This window comes from Halyomorpha halys, unplaced genomic scaffold (assembly GCF_000696795.3).
Source record: "Halyomorpha halys isolate HHAL.00 unplaced genomic scaffold, Hhal_1.1 Scaffold497.1, whole genome shotgun sequence".
Lineage (NCBI taxonomy): Eukaryota > Metazoa > Arthropoda > Insecta > Hemiptera > Pentatomidae > Halyomorpha > Halyomorpha halys.
The window spans coordinates 295,708-323,004 of record NW_027113287.1 but is presented as its reverse complement, the minus strand read 5'-3'; the positions used below and the strand labels follow the sequence as shown (position 1 = coordinate 323,004).

Below are 27,297 nucleotides of genomic sequence, written 5' to 3'. Positions count from 1 at the left end.
AAATAATTAAAGAAAGAGAACCATTTCAATAGTGAACTAATTAATATATTGTTAGGATATATTAGGAAATATATTGATAAAAGCTGGGAGTGGTGAAATACCGCAGTTGCCTTGAGCCACCCGCCGCAGTTCCATATATCTCGCAAGGCAGTGCTCCACTTGTTGAATTGAACCAGTCGATAAGCTAAAGTTAATGTCTATTCCTGATAGTTCCCAACTCTTAGAGTCAGTTAATCAATCAATTGTGTTTAGGCAGAGCTCGAATGTTAATGTGGCTTGTGTTGTAGATGTTAATGAGTTTGGAATTGGCCATTTAAAAGTTATATTATCCAAAATACTATTTTTATTTAAATATAAAATTATAATAATTAAAATAAAACTTTTTGGTCGAAAGTTATGATGCCATTCTGTCAGATATTACTACAGCCAATTACATGGGGAATAACAAATAGAGTCAATAGAGTATTACATCAAAAAAAGGTTCATTAAGTTCCACTCACAGCCATACAATAGTTAGGGGTGTCTTTTGTATGAGACTATACCCTCTCCTCCCCCATAATCAATTGTTAAAAAAATGTACCTCTTACATTAACCATGTAAGGCCCACCAAGCCTGGTATTAAATTAATAAATAAGAGTAAGAGATATTACAAACTACTTTCTGTTCTCTAAAGTTCCTAGCTTTAACAGTATCCTCGGTAATGGCAAATAAGTATCTTAAACACTTAATGTCTAATTTATATAAATGCCTTTATATAAAGGTTCTTGGTTTACAATAAAAATCATGAAATTAAAATAAATCAATTAATAATTCACTTATTACACTATATTTGGTAAGGTACGTAACCTAACTAATTGTAAACAGTATCCAATATACATTGAAGCTGTTTCTCACGGCCACTAGGCTGGCGGGAAATATGAGGCCAAAAAAATGGGCCTTGTTTCAACCAGGGGCGTGGCATAGAGGTAGGGGAAAGCACGACCCAATCACTGGCTGCCTTCTGTTTTAATTTAGACACAATGGTGGACATTTCTGTTAACTTCAACTTAAACCTATGCCCCATTGGCCTTGGGTTTTTAGCTTCACTTTTTCTTTGAAGGAGAATTGGGTTATACTATCCTCTCTAGGGTACAACCGTCACTAAAGATGCTTTCGAAAAATTATAAAATATGTTTGCAACATCATGGGCTCAATGTGTTTCAATACATTCACGGAATATTACAATGTAATTTTATTGAGTAGTTCGCTCAAAAAATTTTCAAAAACCCAAAATGCAATGACAACTGCGTGGAATAAAATCAGGAACATTTGTGAAATTATTTTTTACCTCAGCTATAGTTGTTACTTGAGTACACTTCCTTACATTTTTTAACAGCCACGAGTAATGATCTATTAATAGAATATTTTAATTACTTTCTCAAAGAATTTGGCTTTCGAATGACCTTTATAACTTTTATTTCACCGAGAGAAGAGCCGTCAAAGAGCACCATCGAGATAGGATCGTGCTGTTGGCGACCAATTTCCAATTTCTACCTCTACCTTCCTTTTTATCGCTGGATTGTTTTAAACTTTTTCCTTCGTCGTTCGATGTAAATGACAATAGTTCTCCTATAATAATGTAAAAAAAAATTTTCTCAACATATAATCTTATATTTATCATATTCTGTATGTATTTTTTCCCTTTCGATAAACTTAAAAAAAAAAAAAAAAGATGGATATATTTTTTATGCGGGTTTCTCACCTTATTTGTTAATTTGTACAATGTAAACGTAACATTGGCGATTTTCGTCCTCAGAAGTGAATATTTTTGAAGTTACTAAAGGCGAGTTTATCCTTTAAGTTAGCAAACAAATTTATTAAAAATTAAAAACTACGGAATGTTACCGTCTCTAGGTTGTCAGCAAACTTTAGGCCATTTAATAACTAAGTTTAAATAATGTATCAACTTTTTTATTTTATTGAAGTAACTTGTTCCAAAATGTGCGGGCTAATTAAAATGCGGAAATTCTCAAATTGTGGATTGAAAAAATAAGAGCAAACGTAGTGGACTGAATCTGTTAATATCGATTTGGGAACAACTAAGTTCTAACTCCCTCAAAATTGTATTAAAATCGGATTAACGGTTCACACATTAGACCAAGGCGATACATATACAAAAACAACATTGTTCCTTCATGTCTCAAACGTAAAATCTGAGTGAAAATTTTCTATTCTGACTACATATTGTTTTTTAAATGCTGCATGAAACTGTCAAAGATCTCCTTGAAGATGATCACATCTCGCAGATAACATATTGGGAAAACTTAGACTATATAATGAGTAGTATACAACTCCTTTACGTATCTATTAATCATGGATCATCAAAGTTTAGTAGCACACTTCGGAGAGAAAGACATTTTTTTAAGTGAAAAATTATCATTAAAGGCTTAGCGAATCAGATAGTTCGATGCCGACACATCGACCGCAAATCGCGGTCTACAAACGTATCTCCGAACCTAAATCTACTAGATCAAATGTCATGACCTACGTTTCGAGCTATCCCTATTGGATCAGTGCTTATTTACTTTGCAGGGATCCGTTCTCTGCAGTAATTCGACAATTCCCTCAATTTTGTGTTGTGTAACATTTTAAATACGCCCATTAACTCATCCTTCATCGGTCTGGATATTTACTACCGTATTATCAAAAACCTTTAGGCAAAGTTCCACTCATAATATATAGGAATAATAATTTTAAAAATGGATTTCACCACTTAACTCCTCGATCCATGATGATTAATTCTTTGTAAAAATAATCAAATTATATTTTATATATAATATTATAGGTATGTAATATTAATATTGTATAATAGAAATATTTTTTCTTTTTCAATATATTTAAAACAAACCATTTTTGAAGGCATTTTATCGATTAATTCCATAGTTTCACCATTTAAATATCCATATTTTTACGAACATTAAAATGTATGGGATATAATATTTGAAATATTATTCTAGATTTTTATTATTATCTGGTTATAAATTTAATAAATAGCAAGAATGAGCATATCAGTTGAAAATACTGGTCCAAGGTCGAATTGCTGATACGGTATCAATTCATTATGTGGACTGCGGCGTTGGTAACCCAATGCAACGGTCTTATCTGGTCGATATTAAGTGTCCACAAGCTTCTTCACCATCTCCAAATTTTAATAAGATTTTATCATTTATTTTAATCTACACGAAATGAACATTAATGTTTTAATTTTTTTTAACCGAACCATCTAGTCTAGGGTAAATAATTTTTTTTATAAAGAAAATTCAACTAGTTCTGTTATCTTAAGACTGTGCTCAGACTATACATCCTTATTTCTATGGCTCATATGGACAAACAATTCGTTCGCCAACTTCCGATGTTTATTATTATTTTTATTAAATAAAAAAATTAATTTTATGTTAAAAATTACGAGTATGATTAAATTTTAATAATATAAATTTTAAAAAAAATGTAGTCCGTTAAACTCTACCTCGGCTAAACTTATACCCCATCGAAGTCACGTGAAGATTGGAAACGAACTGGCTGATAGAGCTGCGTATAACAATTTGAACTCCTTGAAAGAGCAACCCCTCGAAAAGTATATTAGAGAGGAATGGCATGTGAGATGAAAGTGTAACGAATAAACTTAAATTATCAACAAAAAAAAATCCCAATCCTATCTCATAACAAAACAAACTCTTCCGACATTTCAATATTGTTATTGCTATTTTTCAATTCGTAATATCTTTCAGGAATGTTCACATTTCACTTAACACCTCAATAGTTTAGGATTCACCAACAACCCTTTGGGACGATAATAAAACTGCAGAATTAGTATATAAATTCTTAACGTCACAAAAGCAATATAACATCGAATAAACAAAAAAATAAAATAAAGAACAATGAAATAAATATAAGTTTAAATAAATTACAAATAACCAAAAACGTTTCATACCTATTCGTTTTTATTTATTCCAATATATATTAAATTTTCATTTAAAATATAGGCGGTCTTATTCATTTGACCGAAATTATTTATAATTATAGGATATAATTTTATCCTGTCAATTATTTTGAAATGATAAGTTTGTCACTCTCAATGCAGAAAAGACTGAAATTACTTACGGATGGCACAAAAGACACCGATAAATAATTCAAGTTGATTTCATTAGGCCTATAGAAGTCTAAAATAATTAATGAATATTAAACACATAATGGTTTCAGTTTTAGAAGGTCAGGTATTAAATTTTAACTTTAAGAACTTATAATAAGTCTGTGACAACAAAAAAATCTTTTCATATACCCTCAGGTCTGAAATCGTTTCGCACTCTTTGTATTATTGACGATTCTAGACTACCCTTTAAACGGGACTAAAATTCGATTAAATTTTAATAATGACACAGTTCTGCAGTCATATAATATAATATATATTGTATTATATCTAAAATAAAACTGATGTTCTTTTATTATATAATTTTATATTAAATTAAGTAAATCATTTGTGGTTTAAACGATTTTTTACTTAATCTTTCTCATCAATATTTAATAATAAAAAATTAATCCCACATAAAATACGAACAACCATAATAAAGCCATTATAATGAAAATATTTGAGCAATAATTAATAATAAAGATGCCATGAAAGGTTTGGAAAGTAGCTGCAAGTTGTTATAGTTGTTGGTAGTTATAGTTATACTTGTTGTTAATATTTAATATTGTGACTCAGTTCACTAATGGTCAATAAAATAGGCCGGAACGTTAAGGTGTTTCTAGACGAATTTTACAATTATAAAATGTAAATTTAATTTAACATAAGTGTTTTTATTTATTTATTTTTTTTTATACATTTTTACTCATCCTAGTAATTTCGTTTATAACATAAGAAGTTCTAGCACTATGACAGCAAAAAAAATTTTGCATTGCATTGTATTTTTCAAATACCAGGGGTGGCCACTAGTCGATCGCGAGCCAAATTTTGGTCGATCGTCGACCAATGTCTCTGGTGGAATTCCATGTACTATAGACTAAGAAGCTATTGTAGAAGACTAAACTTTCTTGAAATAGTTGAATGCATGCTGGGAATTTGCGAAAGTCATAAATTCCTAGAATTCTGACAACCTGACACTGCCCACACAGCACAATACATTTTTACTTACGTGTTACACTTTTCACTTTTTTTACACTTTTCTTTTTACACTACAAGTTCGATGGGACGCAACATGTGAAATCATTATTATTGTCTTTGTAAGGATGTAAACCTAATTATGATTTCTTGCTTACATACATGCAAGCTCTGTCTTCCCATTAATGTTAAGGCGACAAAGTAAATTCTAAATCTATCTTTATCTGTAGCTACTTTGAATTAATAAATATTGGATTAATGATTTATTATAATGATTGTTTGAGAGTGGTTTATTTCATTATTGACATAAAAAATTTTGATCAAAATTACTCTCAACTTTTACTTCCAAAATCTCTCAACGTTTCGGCCTCGGGCCATTTTCAAGGAGGCAACCGATAAAAATTTTTGTTTTTGTATTAATTAATAACATTATTTCCTTAATTATCAGTATGTAGTTATTGGTTGTCTCCTTGAAAATGGGCTGAGGGCCGAAACCTTAAAAAGCATTTGAAAATAAAAGTTGAGAGTAATCTGGATCAAAATTGTGTATGTTAATAATTTAATAAATATTTTTAATAATTGTCCATATTCTTGTAATTCCCGTGGACGTGAGTTTTCTGGCCCTTTAAATAATTATTGTTGTTGTTTTTACGTAGGTATTGAAGTACGTAGATAAGCCCTATATATATATATATATATATCTGAGATTTACTCAGAGCAAAAAATAAGTCATATTATTCTTACATGATAAATTTACCTGGGCCACAAAAAAAAAACCTGTATGAATAATGAAAAAAGTGAAATATTGAAATCAAATTATCAGTCTTACTGTGCATTTTTATAACAACTTTTTCATATTTACGAACAAATAGTACAACTTATACATTGAATTTGATAAAAGTAAGTAAAAATGATCTTAGACAAGTGTCGGAAAATCTAATGTTTTAGGTATTGCTATTAAAAGTTGGGTCTGGAAATTTATTTTCTTTATGAGCCTATATTTCGAAAACTTTATAAGTGATTTAAAAAATAAAAAATAGTTTTGAACATTCTTCTTATCTACCCATACCTCACTGGAATGCACCTTATACACAGTGTGTAAACATATGGATTTCATACCCCTTCTCACTCCTTTGACTACGCCTTTGTAAGTCGATCGCGACACACTTTTAAGATTAAAAAGTAGATCTTATATAAAAGTTGGCCACCCCTATCTTATACTCTTATGCATGAAACGATCCATACTCTTTTTTTGCGTTCTTTACAATTCTATACTATCCATTAAACGCTACTAAAATTTAATTAATACGGTTTTGCAGTTTAGAAAACTATATATAATACATATACATATATAATAAAACTATAATTATTTTTATTATAATGTAATTTTATATTAAAAAATCATATAGGTTTTTCACTTAATCTTTCTGGTTAATATTTAATAATAGAAAATGAACCCCACTAACAGTACAAACTTTTTTTTATTTTTTTATCCCCCTCCCTAATAGTACAAACAACCACAGCTTTATTGCTACCATAATGAATATATTTACGCAATAATTAGTAATAAGGATAGCAAGGAAGGTTTAGGAAGTAGTTGCAGGTTGTGTTTATCAGATAAATTTGAGAGCTGATAATAATATTTGATCAGTTGTCCAATATCGCCTCGGCTGAAACGGATATCAGAAACCTCAAATATTAATTTTAGCACCTGCCTAACTACGTCGTATTTTATAAAATATTTGTTGTTCCAATTTTATTAATTCATCAATGGAATACTTAATTAAAATTTTATTCTCACTGCGAATTCGTTTAATTAAGCTTGACTATAACAAAAACAATAAATTAGAATAAAAAAATGGAAATTGATGAGGAAATAAAAATGAATTTAAAGGTGGAAAATGCTTGTTATTTATCAATTTCGAAATTACTTCGCGAATTTAGAAGTCTACACCAAGTCGAATAGAGGAAACTGCACCTGGTAAATATAATTCAGGGTTATAACATTGCGACATGTAAGATTGTAGGGCTTAGGATCGAACGGATCCCTAAAATGCTAATGATCACTAAACCGACGGGTAAGCGTAGGTGGGAGGATAGCGATCTGGTAGATTTTGGTTTGTATAGGACTCACTGTACAGATGTACATAGAGAGCAATTGGTGTTATCGACGTCGGGTTACAGATGAAAATAATTGATTACAGAAACTATTAAATTCCACACAATACAAATGCATGTTGTTAAAGAATTATATCTTTAAATAAATAGGAATTAAAAATATATATATATATACTGATATTAGGGGTGGTATTTTAGAATATATAAAGGTCCTCTTAGGAGATTAAAAAAAAAATGCAATTAAAAACTGGAAACCATAATTACTTATGGTAGCCCATGAAAATGAAAGATTTCAGAAACTATTAAATTCCATACAATACTATGAAATGAAATGAAAAAATAACTTTATTCTGGGACATATGTCCCCTAAGAATAATTACATGGTTCATATAGTGAGATTTTTATCTGGCGAGCGTTTACAAATTTTCAGATAGTAGAATGAAATTACATTGGTATATTGGCTTTAATACTGTTTATAATGTTAATCAATAACTGCCTATTTATTTGATTACAAAGATGTGGAGGTTTGGTTATTCAATAAATGAAGGAATAGGTGTTGTTTAAAGGAGAGAATGGATGAGGACTGGCGAATGGAGATGGGAAGAGAATTCCAGAGGGAGGTTGCACATATGACGAAGGATTTGCTAAATAAGGAGGTTCTATAGAAGGGCATATATAAATCATTCGGATGGGATCTGGTGTTTAATGAGTGGATGGATGAACGAAGAGGAAGGAGATCTATGATATAGGTAGGTTTTTTGATGTTAAGAACTTGGAATAGAAAAACACCAAGGAGGTATTGCCTTCGGGAGGTTGGATAGAGCCACTTCAACTCGGAATACCAGCGGGAGACTTGAGAGTGCCTAGGGAACCCAAAGATAAATCTTACAAAACAATTCATGAGTCTCTTCAGTCTCAACTCTAGTCCTGCAGATAGCCCTCCGTACACCAAGGATCCGTAGTCCAAGTGGGGGAAGACAAGAGAGGATACTAGGAGCTGACGAGTGTTCTGAGGAAGAGAGGTGTTGATCAAAGGTGACACCAAGGTTTTTTATTGTAGGATAGAAGTGAATTGGTTGGTTATTAAGGAAAAGTAGAGGACAGTAAGGGAGGGTATGAAGGAGGCCCTTGGAACCGATAAGAATGGCCTTCAGAACATACTAATGTATGTTGTTGAAGAATTATATCTGGAAATAAATAGGAATAAAAAAAATATATACTGATATTAGAGAGAATATTTTAGAATATATAAGATTCTCTTAGGAGATTAGAAAAAAATTCAATTAAAAACTGGAAACCATAATTACTTATGGTAGCCAATGAAAATTATTTATTAAAAAAACTATTAAATTTCATACAATACAAATCCATGTTGTTAAAGAATTATATCTGGAAATAAATAGGAATAAAAAAAATATATACTGATATTAGGAGGGATATTTTAGAATATATAAAGATGCTTTTAGGAGATTGAAAAAAATGCAATTAAAAACTAGAAACCATAATTACTTATGGTATCTCTTTTATATAATTACTGGCTTCACTCCTGCTGTAAAAAATATTTTAGAATTTTACTGACTAGTGTTCTTTGCGAGGAAAGGAAAGAGAAAAAAGAAACGTATGGCTGAGAGGAGATATACGGAAAATACTCTTTTACCTCAAGCCTCGGTTTTCTGACTCTTATTACAATTAAATGAAATAATTAATAATAAAGTAAAAAGCCCTTTTATAATTAAATTCTTGAGGTAACCTTAAATAGGAATCTTCAAACCGCTCCTTTACACAAGCTAATATATATGTCGCCATAGCAACATAATATTGAATTTAATTATTGCAAAAGTTCATTCATTTCTATGCGATATCCAACCAACAATAAAGAGACGCCGGATCCATTCAATAGAATGAGAATGGAAATCTGCTAGCGACAGAATTTTACCTTATTGGTCCTTTTCAAGTTATGTAATCACTCCGGGGATCTAAACTCTACGTCAGCAGAATCCTGGAGATTGATTATCGTTCAAACTCACTCCTTTAATTATTAGAATAAAATTAATGATGGATAAAAAAAAATAGTGTTATAAATATTTAAATTTTGGGTTTAATATAGTTAAAATCTTTTTATAATCAGTATGTGTTTGATTGAAATATGATTAAAATATTTAATAAATGTTATAAATCTATTTGATATAATAAAATAAATTATTATTGCGTCCAGGTATTTATATCCGTATTTGTGGTCTAGAGAGGGGGAAACCAAGATAGCTCAATTTTCTTTTTTTAATATTTATTATAATCTAAGCTTTACGTTCCTCCTAAAATATGCCAAGATGTATGATTTATTTCTACACGTAATATTTTTATTGTACTAATTGAAAATCTTTAATTGTATCTCTCGTTTTCAACTCAGGTGTCAATAAAAGTATTGGAGATCTGGATTGCCTCAAGGGATAGTAGGCACTTCAGTTAATGCCTGAAGTCATCTGAAACCCACCTCCTTACCAAAGAAGAGCGGTCCCTCCTCATTCTCTGTACCCCCGGCCAGCGGCTTATTATTGTGTCGCCCACCTCCCAGCCCACTCCTTTATAATATATATATATTAATAGATACGATTGAATATGCTCTGTATATTCCTTATCTCGCTCATTTCCCGACATAAAATACTTTTACTGAGTTTAGTAGACCCCATACCAGACCTAAGAAATCTTAGGAAAACTTGTTAGGTACTTCATTAATTGAACCGGAAAAGTTATGAGATCTCGCAAAACTGACGTGAGTCTGAAACCAAAATGACCGCACAGAAATCAATATCGACGGTATGTACCAAAATTCAAAGTGCGGTAATCTGGATGCGGTGGAATAATGGTTAATACTTAAGGCAGAATAGAGAAGCACTTTGCGATTTTACGACACCACTTGAAACTCCCTTTAACGACTGCCGTGAGCGCTTTCATTCTATCAGTTTACAGCGCATTATAGATGACACTGCATCTCCATTTGTTGAGTAATGTTCATGCTATTATAAGAACACCCCTCCCCCATAGATCAGCTACATTAAACTTCTATGTTCAATGGAGTATTATAAAATAAACATTATTATATCCTAGCAATGAAAACTGTGGTTGTTGCAACTATACTTAATTTATAATCGATTTCTGTTAGTTTATCATAAACGTTCGTAGAATCTATCCCTTACTATATAACTGCTGATTGATTAAAAAACGAGGTCATTAGCAAGATATATAACATGAAGTATTACATATTTTGAAAATAAAATTCAAAATTTTAAATAAACTTATTAATATGTTGTTTTTTAAATTTATTTATTATTTTTTGTAAATTTATTTATGCGTTTTTTAATTCTTCTACTGCTGTTGGTATTTTATTTTTTATTTGTTTCCATATTTCTATTTATGATAATTAGGTTTAATTTGTGTAACGGTATGAACGTGTGTTGCGAATGACTAGAGAAGGAAGGTATGAGAGAAAGTAATAGAGAGAATGGCCTAGATAGGATTGAGAGAAAAATTAAAAAAAATAATTGTATCTTGTATATTTGATTAATATATGTTAGTTTTCATATATCCAATCATGGATTGATAAGTATACTGTGTGTATGACCCATTATATTTGGACAGCATAGCTGAATAAAACACTTCTCTCTAGGCTATAAATTAGTTCTTTAAGTTTCATACCCATAATTTAACAAAGACATTTGTGCTTATTTTTTTCTCATTACTGATGAATTGTATATCTATTTACAATTTATTTAGTAGACAACATCAGTTTAACTTTGTTTTATATGAAACTTGCCCAAAGGCATTTATGTAGCCTGGGTCAAAACACAGGCTACATAAATGATGGCCTGAACATTGATTCAGTGTTTAAAGCAAGTTTTTTACATAAATTGTAATCCTTGATTGAAATATTTCAGTCAATATATATTGACATAAAGAAATGTAATCAATATTAGCGTATATGAAATGTGCTTTCAACTGTTGATAATTGTTAATTGCAGAGCTCAATTAATAATAATATTAAAGGCTTAGCGAACTCAAAGGTTCGATGCCAATTCCACCAATCGGTCTCTACATGTATCTGTCCAGTATGTATTTTAACAACCAACGAGCCTGTTACGGTCTACCCCTAGGACGTTTACCGGTCGGGTCAAAGTTTAAAACATATTGCATATTATATATGTCGGCATATGTACATATATTTTTTTTCTTTGTATATATTATAATTTGTTGTTTTTATTTGTTTTAGGAGGTAAGAAAAAAATAAAATAAAACATATTAGGGATCCGTACGTTACTACAACTGTCAAAGTCCTACAACGTCTATAGTCTTGTAAATTGTGTACTCTTCTGAATTCTCCCGTTAACTCATATTTTTTTAATCCGAATATTTTACGTATTTTTAAAAAAACGTTAAAGCGCTGTTCTTCTCAAGATTTCAAGTGCAATAACTAAATAGTAGTATTAGGGATCAAAAAGTCATGGAAAATTTCCATGGACGGTATTTAACCACGCCATTATTTATATAATATATTATATATCTAAATAGATACACTTTTTCAATTCAATTCATATTAGTTGAACTTTAACTTAACGAAAGTGTAAGCGTGATTATATAATTGTTGGCTTTTATATATCTTGAAGAATATAGGAAATCCCAACCTGACTTTTGGGTATCAACATCAATCTGATAGTAGACCATCATTTGTTTAATCTTCACACTCATGGACTTCTTTTATAAGGATAATTAAAGATTTTATAGGATTTAATTCAGAATTTTTCACCCCTCTGTGTTTTCGCATTTCATAGCTGTTTAGAATGCATTTTATTATTATTGAGAGACCAAAATTAACATATTTTTCTTTTGGTTCCAGCTGATGGAGTGACATACAGTTTTGGAGTTTTCCACAACGAGCTAGTTCTATATTTTAAGGAGACTGAAGCAGCTACGTCACTCATCGCCTCCATTTTAGTCGGTGTCACGTTATGTACAGGTGAGTGTTTTTTATTTTTTTGTTAATTTATATTTTATAGGTTAATTAGCGGGAATTACCCGCTAATCAGTCTTTCCAGTCTTTCAGTCAACTATCTTTTCCCTCCTCAATTTCCAAGTAATTGTTGTTAATTTAATTTGTAATTTATTATTTAAATATTCCCCAGCCATTTATAAGATTATTAAATTTTACACTTTGAGAAATTTATAATTTAAAAATGATTATAGAAGCAATGAGATTCTGTAGTCATGTTGATTATTTATTGAAAATATTGATTGAAAAATCCTTATCTAATAAAACCAGATATTTGATAATTTATTTTCCTTTTTTTTTATCTGCTATTAAAGTATCATGCCCCTTAAGGTTTCGTCATATGTAATTTAATATTTACTAAATTATGAATTTCATTTAAGAATATATATGAAAACATCTTAATTTTTTTTTAAATACATTTTTTACGAAATGTTGACTTTTTAATGTTTCGGAATTCTGCTTCATCCTTAGAATTATATTTACAATTTTTTAAAAATATTTCTCCTTATTTTTAAAGCAAATTCTTCATCCCAGTTCATAATTTTCAAAATTCATGTAATATTTTGTTAGTTTATAAAAAAAAATTGTAGAATTTAAGCAAGTTCTCTTTGAATTTTTTTTTTAATTATAATTGAAAGCTACACCGCCGAAGATTATAAATTATTATTTTAATTATAGTTAATTGCTTACATATGTCCTTATTAAACCAATATTAGTAATGAGAGGTGGAACAGTTTTTGTAATATAGTTTTAAGGAAACCCGTTAGTAAAGTGTATAGAAACACCAGATATTTTATTTACCGATATATTGTTTTTTAAAAATATTATTACACTATATTTCTTAATGTATAAATATAAATAATAAGGTATGTTTTATTTTCACTAAATATATAATATAGCAATAACGAAGCATTGCTGGTCTATTACTATATAATAAAAAGGTGTTTCCGGTACGGTGTTTTCCCTTCCAAGAACAGTCTGCATATCACGTGCTGATGTTGAATTAACAACCTCCTCTTAACCTTCTCTGAAACCTCAGGGCATACGAGAAATCTAGGGCAGAACCCTGAGTGTTAACGAGGCAACTTGTAACAACACAGAGTCGAACCACAATCAACTTCACATAATTGCTTTAATACAATTAACAGCAGGCTTAACATCGTATGTAATGGGAATAGGCTTTGGAAAATATTCTCGCAGAAGGATATTCAATACATATTTATTTTTTTATTAGAATTGACACAGATACAACACAAAAACCATGTAAATAATCAGCAAAAATAAAGGAAGTTGGTAAAGAATAATCTTTAAGCGGGTTCTGATTACCTTTGAAAATCAAGTAAGAAAATGCTGGCAGAAGAGGTAATTTAGATTGGAAATTATCGAAGCAAATTGCGTTATGTTTTTCTTCTTTCAAAGAGTTCCTTCTTGCGTTTTATTTCTTCAGCCCAGTCTTAGAAGCTGATAATAATCTATCAGCAATGTTCCATCCAAACTGTTGGCATCACAAAGCGTGATACAAGCTGTATTATCAACATCGATTTATTATTTGTAAATTAGTAATTATCTAATATATAAAAATCAATATTTGTTTTACTTTATGTACTCATAGATAGATACGCAATACATAAATAGATACCGTTCATCCTATTGTTATGGGACTTTTCGTTAAATGTTTAGGATTTTCCCGGGAAGGTTATAGGCTTTTCTCATTTTTCTGATGAAGAAAGAAAAGTTAATTACAAAATTAAAGATCTTTGGTGCGTAGCTCAGTATACGTTTTTTCATGGTTATATACCAATCTATTCGTCACCCGAAGAATAAAAAAAAAAGTTGATGCCATCAAACAGTATTCATCTCAGACAATTATAAAAAATCTAATGGTGCTTGAAGCAATGTAGGTCAATAAAATTTTATGAATAAGTAATTCATATTCGTTTTTAGCTTTGACTAACAACCTTAAGGACCATTTTTCAAAGACATAAAAAATTAGAAACTTTTAATAGCCTTTTTTTTCTACGGGTGACCATCGTTTATAACCCCTCTGCATTTCATCCAATTTATAAGTTAATACAACCGCTGCATTAAGTTCTTTTAACCAACATTAGTAATTTAGATTTTGTTATGTAGATTAAAACAGGACGAAATATTGGTTTCAAATTAAAAAATGTTTTCAATTTTATTTATTTTGTAGAGCCCTATACCACTCCCAAGTTAAGTAAAGATTGGTTGAGTCATGATGATTATCATGATGATGATCAAGTAATTTCTATTTTTTTATTTTCTATAAATTTATAATTATTATTTTTTATAATTTACTATTTTAAGGCAATCCACAGCGAAGATGATGTTCGCCTAGTTATCTAGAGGTGACCAACCTATTTGATAGATACCAAGCATGGTAGGGGGTCAAGTTTTTCATTTTGTGGGACCGCTACTTGATGAAAAAGTAACGTCTGAGCTACGGAAGGCTCAAATTTACTATTTCCTATAAAATATTATTTTTCTGTAATTTTTTTTTGCAATGTCCTTAGGTGCAGTATATTGAGCCCTAAACCACTCTAAAGTTTGGTGTAGATTGTCTGTGTTGTATTGAAGTTATTTCTTTTTTCGAATGAAAAATTTAAGGTAAAAGAAAATTATATTTTCCATTTTTTTCGAAAAGCGTTTTTTGAATTGCTAAAAACGAATATAAACTTTGTTTCACTCCTAAAAAATCTTTCACTTTAAAGATATTACCACCATTTAGATTTAATGCTGTTATAAGGGCGAAATATTGGTTTCAAATTAATAAAAATTGTTCAAATGTTTTATTTTATATATGCCATTCTAATTTTCTTTTGTTGTAGGTTAAGCTTGTGTGGTTTATTGAGCCCTAAACCACACCAAAGTTTCGTGAAAATTAATTGAGTCGTGTTGAAGTTATTTATAGTTTTTTATATATGGTACATTACTATATGGTGTTATTTACCGCTATAAATTAAATAGATACAATAACCAATTCATTAAATCATTAATCCAATGTGTAATTGACTAAATATATTAATTTATATCAAACTTTGAATTGTATTCGATTAATCTATCTACATCCCTAAACCTAGCAATTGAGCAGTTCAAAAATAATTATATTTCTATCTGAAAGTAGAGATGCTTTGATTTCATGCAGAAAATGAAAAAAAATACATCCACATAACCGAAACTTTTACGCCATACGTTTTGAACAAATATGTCCAGTTATGCATTATATGGAACAAATATGGGTCCGTTTATCTGTGTATTTTGGTGAAATTTTCTAGGATAGAAATGTGTAGGATGGTCACATATCGAATTTATCCGATTTTCTTGTATTTTCTTGCTCACTTATATATATTTCGAAAACTGCTTGTTCAATTCGTCCCAAATTTTAAAGGAATTTACGGAATCAGTTTTCTAATGGTCTAGTATAAATTTCATTGAATTCCATTGGCTACTTTGGTTTCACCATGGGCAAAAGTATTTTTCTTGGCATGTTTCAAAGACCATATTTTATATTTTCTAACGAGAAATCAAATTTATAAAATTTGTCCTTAAATCTTTAAATGTATGTAGTCATCTATCTACCTGTCCTGTATAAATTGTGAAAACGTCATTGCCTATTTACTTGGAGGAATTGTTTTTTTTACTACAATTTGATATGACCTTTTGTAAAATATATAAATGATATTTGAGAAGAGAGTTGACTAAACTATAATGGGCTCATTCAATTTTAGATATCTAACCTCATATTCTAATAAAAGAGTCTTAAAAACCTATAAACAGAGATATTTAATTTAGAAATTTATGCACATTTCATTGGAATAATTTTGGCGCATATTTTGATTCAAGGAACTCGAAAATAGGAAAATTAGCAATTTTTAATTAAAATAATAAAATTAAGATAAAATAATTAAATAAAATTATTTTTAATGAAATTATAAAACATGAAATTAGCTCAATATCTATAATAATATTTGTTTTGTTTTTTTAATATAGAAGATTTGATGGTTTACTTACTAGACTTGTAATCTAAGATTTTTTTTTTAAAATCGCAATTATACACAAACTAGGTATTTTTCTGTTAAAAGCTAAAACTTGTTTTTACGCTGACCATAATGTCGGAAAAGAGACTTCATAATTGAAAATTAGTGTCGGACATTTCCCTACTGAATATAGAATCCTGAATGAAACAATATTTTACGTCAAGTAACATATAGTAAATTTTAATGAAGTACTCTCCTGTCAACTCGTAAAAGTGACAGCACTTGGAATTTAAGAGCCAACTCAATGACCAAACAGTCCCTAAATTCCTAAAGACTAAGTTACGAAGCAGTTTAACTCTTGGACAGTCCGATCAACTATTCATGGCCGAGAATTTACGAACAAGTCAACAAAATCTCTTTCGTGAAACTCTATTGAAGACTTACTTATAAACTACTCCATACCCTAACTCGGGCGGAATGGAATTCATTCAGAGTTGAGCGAAAATTATTGGATTAACGATCGACATCTAAATTTGTATACACCAAAAAATATTCACGGTGAATACTAATTATTACTTTATATATTTAAAATCTATTTTCCAATAAATATAATGTTATTCTGAATCATAGTGGTTATTTGATGATTGTTCTCAACTTATTTTGGTTACAGTTTTTAACAAAGCCCCTGACTTCATACGTCAATGAAACATACACAAACGTTTATCCAATATGCACTCATTTAATGAGAAAATAGTCTCATCAAAACGGATTTTTGTGATATTAAATTGGAAGTGGCCCTAGAAATTCAGAAAAAAATATTTCAAAAACCAGCTTTTGAAAAACTATAGTATTTACACTGATGTCCGTTGGTTTTGACTTGGCCGTAATATATATTTTTTGTTTTGGATAGTTTAAAAAAAAAAGTAAAAACTCATTTTTCCCAATGCCGAAATAACATCTGTAAAATTAGATCTACAGCTCACCAATATTGTTTGATGGGAGAACCAATTACGGTGGATTCGTTTGTAGGTATTTGAGTGTATGAAACTCATCAACATGATTAGACACTTCACTTTGGAAGATTTTTCCTCACTTTCCACTGGACGGATGTATGTAGATAGCAATTGGTGGTTTTGTTATCGAATCTGGGGTTTTTTACAATTAATTGCTTTGAAAGCTTTTATTATTATTATTATGTATGGAATATATGCTATGGGGAAATATTGCTATTGCACAAAATTAATAAATCGAGTTTTTGGCGGAAGTACTCGTTTTGAGGTTCTCTCAGCCCAAATGTCTCGTAAAATGTTTTGTATGTGAGTGTAAACAGGCTAGCTCAAAAACTAATAAACTTAAAAAACTGAAATTACATATTCAAGATGATATGCCTAGGGTGTTACTGTAACTTTTTTTTTTTAATATAATCCACAGCGAAAGTGATGTTTGCCTATGCATATGCCTCTCGGGAAAATTCCTAATATCATATCTATACTAGAATATATAAACTGATTTCATAACAATAGTTAATATCAAGAAAAATATATAAAATTGAGAGATAAAAAGAAAAAAATATCAATATATAAATAAATAGAAACAATAATAAGAAATAGATAGAAAAAATAATAAATAAATAAATAAATAGAATAGATATTTCATTTTTCGATTTTCTCTTAAATTGTTCAAATAATTTTGATTGGATTGGTTATATTAATGCAAAATCAATTGATCATTAATATCAGCTTGATTGAAATACATTAACAGGGCTTACATCACGAATTTTCGAAAAATCATGCTACAAAGTACCTTTAATTTTGTGTGTTTGCAATAATTAACCGTTTTGCATTATTAGCAGTAATATAAAATGAATAAATATTAACTTAGAAAGAATTTTATAATAAAATAAAGGAGAAATAGAGTGTTGTACTATAGACTGGAAAATCGGAGACAACTGAGCATGTACTATCTTTGTTTGATATATTTGGTTAAGCTGTTGTATTCTTGGTAGGAACAAAGTTGATATCTGTTATTCGCACCTCGAAACATTCTTAAATACGAATTTTTATAGCAACAGAAAATAAAAAATGTGAAATATAGTTTCTATAAAGTTGTCGATTTTAGTTTCGTTCGAATTTTCGTTTTTGAGCTGTTCACACAGATTTGGTTATTTGAGTACAGGGACCTCAAAACTGTGTATTTTCGTCGAAAATTCGAATTCGAAATTATTCACAATTGCAATACTTTTCCTTATTATATATTACATACATAGATTAGTGAAAGTAATACGAATTAATTAATATTTTTTTATCTTATAGGATAATTAGTGAGAATTGTACAATACACACCAAATTTTATAACATTAATATAAAACGAATAATTCTAAAAGAATGGGAATTAGGTTCGATATAAAATACAGCCTTTTGAATATTACTCAGACATATCAAAGACGGGAGGGAACAAGGAAAGTTACTAAACTACTGAACTCCCGACTCATAGATTACAAGTTCCTTTGTTTTTGTGTCAGTAGGGAAAACTGATTACAAACAGATATTCAGAACAAAACAATCGCCAACTATGAATCATAGCTACATAAGCAATTATTTATACAATTGTTTGTTTGGTGAATTCTTGAGAAAAGGAAGAAGGAATATTATTCAATTTTTTTGTAAACATTCTTTTCTTTTCGTCCGCTTTGGTTTTTGTAGTTCATTTCCCGAACCTTAGAATTCGTACGACGTTTTGTAAAAAAAAAAAAAGTTGAGATAAACCTTGTGTAGCTTGTTTCGAATAGTTTCAGGTATTTTGTGATTGAGGAGTTCTTACAGAGGAAAGGTCAATTATAGAATACGTGGCCCAGAGACAATAACTTGGAATATTATCACTAATAAGGCGTTCTCTTCGAAGACATGTTTCTTTTAACGATTTTAATGTCATTTTAATGGTCCTCAACACCATAATTATGTAGTCATCAAAACCATTTATTCTGAACTTATTCTAAGAAAATTAGTCTAATACTATCTTCAACCAACAGTTTATTTATTTATTTAAATTCATACTAATTTACGTAAGTAAAATAACGAAAGAATTATGAGTACAAAATAAGAGAAACAAAGAAATGAAAAAAAATACTAGCTAAAATATAATAACAATTAAAAATTAAAATCTGTACTGATGCAAACCAGGAAGGGTCAGTAAGTACTGAGTACTGTTACTAGAGGAATGGTTGTGCAAAGAGGTGATTTGATCAAAATCACGATCGACCGCCAGATTTTTACTCAACCAAGAATAACCAATTTATAAGGCTGGGTGACCCTAGGAGGGCTCCAGAACCCACAGGGTCCACTCATGTCTACAGTGTAACAGGAAACAATTTTCTGCCCAACTGGATTCGAACTCGGGGTTCCTTGGAGTTAGTAGCATCGCGCCTTACCACGGTGCCACCGCGCTTACCCTAAAATATAATAACATCTTTACAGAGCTTATAGCCTTCCCACTGGTAGATATGAGTCCGGTATACAAACAATTTACAAAATTTCCACTTCTTCGTCGATTAAAATCGTTTGCATTAATTTACAATAAAATAATAATTTGCCTACAATTAAATAAAATATTTTCTGCAGTATGCTGTATTTGAACACATGTGACTATAAATGATAATTTACTACAATTTCTTCATTACTTTAGTCCATAGATCAATATTCCTAGCCACAGAAGCCCAGCAGTCTCCTACTCTTTGACTATCTCATCTCGCCATCTTGTGATTGGAACACCTTTTCGTATTAAGTCTGGCCCACCTCAATTTTAGTCAAGGCTTCTTTTGTTACCCTTTAACTTAAGTTTAATCCTAGATTGTACTTTTCTGTTGCTGCTGCGGTCTTTTCTTTTGATACCTTCCCTAATTCTTAAAATTGCATTTGTGTCCTCGCTAATTTCCCATACTTTTTTTCTGTTGCTGAAATCTGTATACAATTCCAGATTATACACATATCCAAAACCTTTGCCTTTAATCCTGAAGGTAGTTGTCTTTTAAAAATGTGTTTCATACATCAGTGTTTTTCCATATTTTCCATCTATCATCCATTCTATCATATCTCTAAATGAGATTGACTGTATTGCTCACCAAAACTGATTTCTTGCTTATTAACTTTTACTTCTCTTTTCTGTCAATTTGTCATTATCTTTGTTTTATCGATAATAATGTTTAACCTCACGGATTCACCTTAGCTACAATATAACTAACCAAAAATAAAATATATAAACATTTCTTTTGGAAGAAATTAATGACTATAAAAAGTAAAAATAAATCGTATATAAACTACTGATATTTAACATATTTTATAATTGAAAAAAAATTCTCAATGACTACAACCGAAAATTTCTTGATGAAACAACTTTTGAAAAATACTGACTTATTAAACGAATGGTTTGAATGAATAAAAAATGATAATAAAAACAAAAAAAATTAAGACTTTTAGTTGATTAGATTCCTTACTTTATGGAGATTCATAAAAAATAAAAAAAAACTTAAAAAAAAAAACTGGAATTTTAGTTAAAATTCGAAATTCAGGATAAATAGGATAAACGTGACATTTAAAGATAAATAGATATTTTTGTTTTGAAGAATATTTAAAATTCGCATTTGTGCACAGCACCTTGTTTCGTAAACCTTAAATTGTGATAGTTTTCAAAAGATAAAAATTTAACCTTGTTAAAAATTGGAATAAATAAAATTTAAACATATTAGCATGCAACACAATGAGTTATTCATTGGAATTTAAAATTGGACAGATGTGTCGATGTAACCTTTACAGGCTTACTTTATAACAAACTGCAACAATTAAGAGTATTTACTGAAGGAGCTGGTACCCAACTACTAAAGATAAGGAGACCACCAACGCTAAAGCTGGCAATAACCGTAGCTCTAGCTTTCGGTATCTCTGGCGTCTCCTAACAAGAGCCCTATATCGGAATTAACCCAATCTAAAGCCTAATCATACAAAGCTATAAAATAATAGATGAGAGTTTGCCTTATCTTTTATTTCAAAAGAGAGGAAAGTTAGTTAACGATTTGCGCTCAAGTACCTATTTTTAGAAACAATTGCGGGATACTCTTTAGACAAACGTTATGCTTTGGACTTAGCTGTCCCATTGGAGATAGGTGGAATTAAAGCTAAACCGGCTACCAGGTGGAAACCTCCTTTGAGGCATGAAATCCAGTTAGGAGCGCCTAACTCAATTGTTCGCAATTCGCCTGTCCTTACTGTGGCTCCTTCTTCAGCAAACTGTTAGTTCTACTTTATTTTAGCTTAAACCTAATTTAATGTTAATCTAGAACGTTTATTTAGCTGGTTGGGCTAATATAAATATATAAAACTTAAGAAACCCCTCCCCCCTACGTTCCGAAGTATATTACACTATATTCCAGGGGTGGCCAACTTTTCTGTACATAAGATCTACTTGTTATCTCATAATTGTGTCGCGATCGACTTATCATGGGAATAGTCTAAGGGGGAAGAAGGGATGTGAAATGTATAATAAGTTTATATTCTGTGTTTCAGTATCACGTGTATTTCAGGGAGGTATGAGTGGATAAGTAAAAGATATGTTTAAAACTATTTTTTCATTTTTTAAATTACTTAATAAGTTTTCGAGATATTGGCTCATGTAGAAAATAAATTTCCAGGCCCATCTTTTGATAGCAGCATTCCGTACATGCGTTACCTAAAAAATGCTAACATTAAATGTAATTTAATATACTTAAATAACTGAAATGTATAGATGTTTTACTATTAGTTCGTAAATATGAGAAAAGTTGTCATAAAGCTGCACAGTGTGGTTGATAATTTGATTTTAATACTTCACTTCGCGTTTTTTTTGGGGGGGGGGCCAGGAAAATATTTCATGAAAGAATAATATGACTTACTTTTTGCTAATCTATCAATAGCTCGCTAAGTACACATCGCACTGAAATACATGGCTTACCCACCTACGTAAAAAACAACAACAATGATTATTTTAAACTCACATCCAGGGGAACTACAAAAAACATGGATAATAATTAACTTTTGATTTATATGAAATATGTCTGAAACTATTAAAGTCCATGGTACGCCGGATTCCAACCCAGACATTGCGAGCGAGCGACGATCAACCCAAATTGGCCTTGAGATGGACCGGTCGACTTGTTCGCCACCTCTGCTACATTCTATGTGTCATTCTCAGAAGAAACAATAATTTTGAATCTGGATTTTAAAACGTTTAAAGAGATTCCTAACAGTCTGATAAAAATAGAAATTCTTAGCTATTTGTGGTTCTTCAAACATAAATTTATAAATTATAATAAACAATATCCATTTAGTCTCAACATGCTCATTCTTCTATAAATCCAACGTTTTGGCCACTCCGACCATTCTCAAAGAAATCTACCTATTAAAATTTCTTTTTTTTTTAAATTTATTTATTGATATTTACAACTATACATAAAATCTGATCTAAGTTAAATTGGAGTTTTACAGGCATGTAGAGAAACTACTCATTGGTAAAACATTTTTACAATATAAGGTCTCGAGGCCATCTTCTTTTCAGACGCCTCGGAGAATTGTCCGGAATAAAAGAGGAAGCAAGATTAGAAACTAATGAGTTTGAGTGTTTAGGGAGTTTGTAATGGAAGGATTGATATATGGTTCGGGCTAGATCGGTTACAAATGGAACATTAAGGTCTTTGTGGATGATTTTATTTGTGACAAAGTAGGGAACATTTAGGGTTTTACGAAGGATTCTATGAAATTTAAAATACGATTTTATGAAAAAAAAATGTATTTGAAGTGTATTTATTGAATTGATGATTATTGTTGAAAAATGAAAAATGTTAATGTATTATAGCGTATATATATCCAATTATGGATTGGTGGGTACGCTGTTATAGCAACCCAATGTATTTGGGCAGCATGGCCAAATAAAGCATTTCTCTCTATAGTTAAATTAGGGAAACACTATGCACCAATTAACTAACGTCCATCATATTGTGTTAAATAACCTATCTTCATCCAATATTTCAGTTATTATAATTTTATTCAATTTGCTCTATCTATTATAATCTTGTCGATCACTTTATGACCTAACCTACTTCAGGTTATACCAGGTTTGGCATATTCCCATTACATTTCCAATTTTATTTTAGTTTATTTATTCATTAATTTTACTATTAAAAACTCCCTCTCCATTTTCTCTTAGCCCCAGTTATTATACCAGCAGTGTATACCCGCCTTCAGCGGACATTGTAATTAGTCTTATAATGCCATACGGCAAACAATGATGTAATTTGTCTTTTGTATGTATATATACCTATGTATTATATATTATTGTATTTTGTATTTAAATAAAAAATAAAGAGGTTTTGAAAATAATAATAAAAAAAATATTAAAAACTTACCAAATTTAACTATATATTATTTATCATATACACAAACATTTTGCTTAAAATTTCAGTATAATGCTGGTTCAAGTTTTTTTTTGTGTGATTTAAAATTCGCTATATAATAATCACTTTCCGATTTATAAATAGCATTCAGCATTTCTCTTTTTGAATGTATTATTTTCTTTTTATAAAACCATTTTATTTTCAAAATCAAAAAATATTTGACAATCCAAATATGGCACTTAATACATCAATCCTGATTGATTTTTTCCTTTATTTTGCTGTAGTAGTTTTTAATAATTGGGTCTATAACATAAGGAGTATTGAGCTACGTCATATTCTAAGAAGGATCTCTATATATCTTCCGATAACACTTTTATGCTGTTACATCCATAAAACCTCTTACTGACTGTATTATTTTTATTTTGTTGTACAGTCTATTTTTGGATCTCTGAAGATATATATCACAAATTTTATGAATTAATTTTTTTTCTATTATTTGATTATAATTGATATACACACCAGACTCGAACAAGAAATTAAATTATATATAAATAAATTTATGGTTTGTCATTTTCAATATTGAACTTTTGTACCTGACCAGGAGAGAAAAAAATCTTGCCAATTTGAAGTCTATTCCGATTCGAATCCTGGGGTGTTGACTTTTTTCATTGAGTAGCGGTCCAAAAAATGAAAAACTTTGACTACCAACCATGGTTAGGCAGAATAGGACTCCAATGGAAGTCTTGCCACCCCCTCCCAAAAAAAAGAGAGAGAAAGTGAAAAAAATGCATTAAAAAAAAAACTAACTATTAAACAAATATGAGAATTTTTCGTAAAATGTTAGCTTCTTTTTTTCCTACAAAGATTTTTATTGTATTGATCTGTTAATACCACAATTCCTGGATATTTACGTTTAACATAATGAACTTCAATATGCTTCATTTAAAAAACTAATAGCTAACATTTTTTTTTTTTAATTTACTGAACTCCTGCTTTTTAGAACGTTATAAATTTAACTGATTTGGACTGGTTATTTTAATTTTGATTAAAAACAAAACAATAAAATTAGTCAACTAACATTATTAGTGTTCTGTTTTTAGCAAAAAAACTAACTTACTAGCTCAAATCAGGAAAATTATAAATTAAAAAAAAAATTATAATAAACAGCACGTAAAAGCATTAATTTAACTTTCAACGATTGTGGCCATTCGTTGACGAAGAAACAATTGGATATCCAAAGCATTTTCCAAGCCCCATTATAATTTTTCCAGCTGAAAAATCATTTTTTTTTTCAACTATCTTTATTTAGAACAGCTTCGTTCATTTTCCAGATCAGTTTTCTTTTTTTTTAATAGAAAAAATTTTGTACTGGTAAATTTTCATTCCTCGCGATACAGTAATCAAACGGTTTATCAATAATTCTTGAAATATAGTATGAAAAATCGTTTTCAACATATCTCTTTGTAAGTAGTAAAAAACTAAATTCGTCTTTAATTACGAAGGTAATTTTCAATGAAAAAATAAATTTAAAAAATCGTGAATTGAGTGAATAAATCGCTCATGACGGATCCTCGGTCTTTATATATAATTTCCTTTCAGGACTCTTATATCCTGTGTAATGGAGAGGCTTCATATTCTCAAAAGGCTTCGGATATCTTTCGCTTTTGCTTTCTATCAGGAGTATTATTGTAGTCCGATAACCTTTCCCTTTGAATCCTATCGCCATTGTTCACATCACATCGGATCAGTTCCAGTTAAAAATTTCAATTTTGAGGTGTTGCTATTTCTCCAAAATTCTGAAATTCTGTCTGGTAAATGAATGGTAGCTTTTAGAAAATCTAGATAGTGTGTAAAGTTTTCTCCGTTTTTTTTTCTTTATTAATAATAATAGCAATATAACCTTACGGAATCTTGTCGGTTGTGTAGAACAGGGTCAGAACCAATGCAGCACATAACATCAGGCCAAGTGCTTGGTAAGAAAGAATATTTACTGGGATAACTAAGGAAACCTCAAATTGTCAATAATGCCCCATAATTAACTCCTTGATCTTAATAATAATATTGTTCATAACACCTTTTCAATTGACCATTAATATATATATATATTGAGCTCATGGAATTTCAGCTCTAATTTGGTGCAAGCTTCCCATATTTCTTTTAAACGCATACAAATTGTTGGAGATCTTTCACAATAAAATTAATTGTTCAACATATTTTTAAAAAAATCTTCTTGGTCAAATTATTTATGAAAATAATTAATAAAATAAATAGTACTCAAAATGTAACATGAGATAACTGAAAATGACATCATCACTTGATAATATTTCTCATCTCACACAAGATGGCACTGCGATTTCAACTTCCTACGGACGGAAAATATATATACTTAAAAAAGATTTTGAAATATATTTATTATGTTTACGTTTACAATGTTTACTTAAAATTTTTTTAAAAATAATCTTTAACATCCTTTATGATTCCGTTCAAATATTGAAGGTGACAGATAAAAACTTTTTTGAGATCACACTTTAGTTCTGTTTGACGAAATACATGTAAATAAATTCTTGAGTGATAAAGCAGTAACAGATACCAATTCAGACTTTATTGGAAAAGTTAGTTATTCAAAAATAATTTCTTTGCTGAAACCAAAGATTTGTTTGAAAGACAGAAAAACATTTTTTATGACTACAGTCATAAATACCCTAGAACTTATATATATTTTAAGTACTTAAACAGTTCATATTATTTACAAACATATACCTGGGTTTTATAAAAATCGAATACAATTGTTTCCAAAAACGTTGGAAAATAGTAATACAACTAATTTGTACATCTTTCTTCAAAATCAAGTATCTAAAGAGAACAGAAAGTTGGGGTGTTCAGAAAATAAAAACTAATATTTTATGTTTAGAATATTTTTTATTAATACGTCTGGCATAAATATTACTTCTTGATCACCATACTGTATTATGAACATTCCACTCCACTACCCAACAATGTTATCGAGTGGTTAACTTTGTCTAGTCTTCATGTACTGCACAGGAGTCTTTCTCGATGTAGAGCAGGCTTTTGATCAAGTCTGGTACCCTAGACTCCTTTGTAAACTTTATTAATTGCTATCCGCTACATACATCTCTTTATCCGTTCCTATTTTACTGATATACTTTTCAGGTTAAATGACGACAGTGCCTATTCATCCCTTCCAAATTATAAAGTTTTATTACTTTGCATTATTTGAGGTGTTCAAGCTAGTATCTGATCTAGCCCGAACCAGGTATCAATCCTTCCATAGTAAACACTCTAACCACCCGAAGTCACTAGTTTCAAAACTTTCTTCCTCTTATAGTTCCGATAATTCTCCGAGGTATTTAAAAAGAAGATGGCTTTGAGGCCTTGTAAATTTATAAATGTTGTTGGAGTCTATACCATGTCGGTACTAATCACATCCGATTTACTAGTTGTGCTTTTAGTTTGAATACAGCTGTAAATTTCAAGAAGTTAAAATGAAACAAAATATTGAGAAAGGAATCGGTCATTTAAAGTGAAATGACCCACTAACTAACTCTCCAAAATAATTTGATAATTC

General features: G+C 29.9%; 1 protein-coding gene across 2 annotated transcripts in view; it reads left to right on the top strand.

Annotated features, from left to right (window-relative positions):
* Mct1 (Monocarboxylate transporter 1) overlaps nucleotides 1-27,297 on the top strand; it is a 107,902-nt gene that overhangs the window by 54,410 nt on the left and 26,195 nt on the right. For both annotated transcript variants that reach the window (XM_014425149.2, XM_014425147.2), the window contains exon 2: nucleotides 12,144-12,263. In XM_014425149.2, the coding sequence (XP_014280635.1) occupies nucleotides 12,144-12,263 (120 nt within the window). The remainder of the gene's footprint in view (nucleotides 1-12,143; nucleotides 12,264-27,297) is intronic.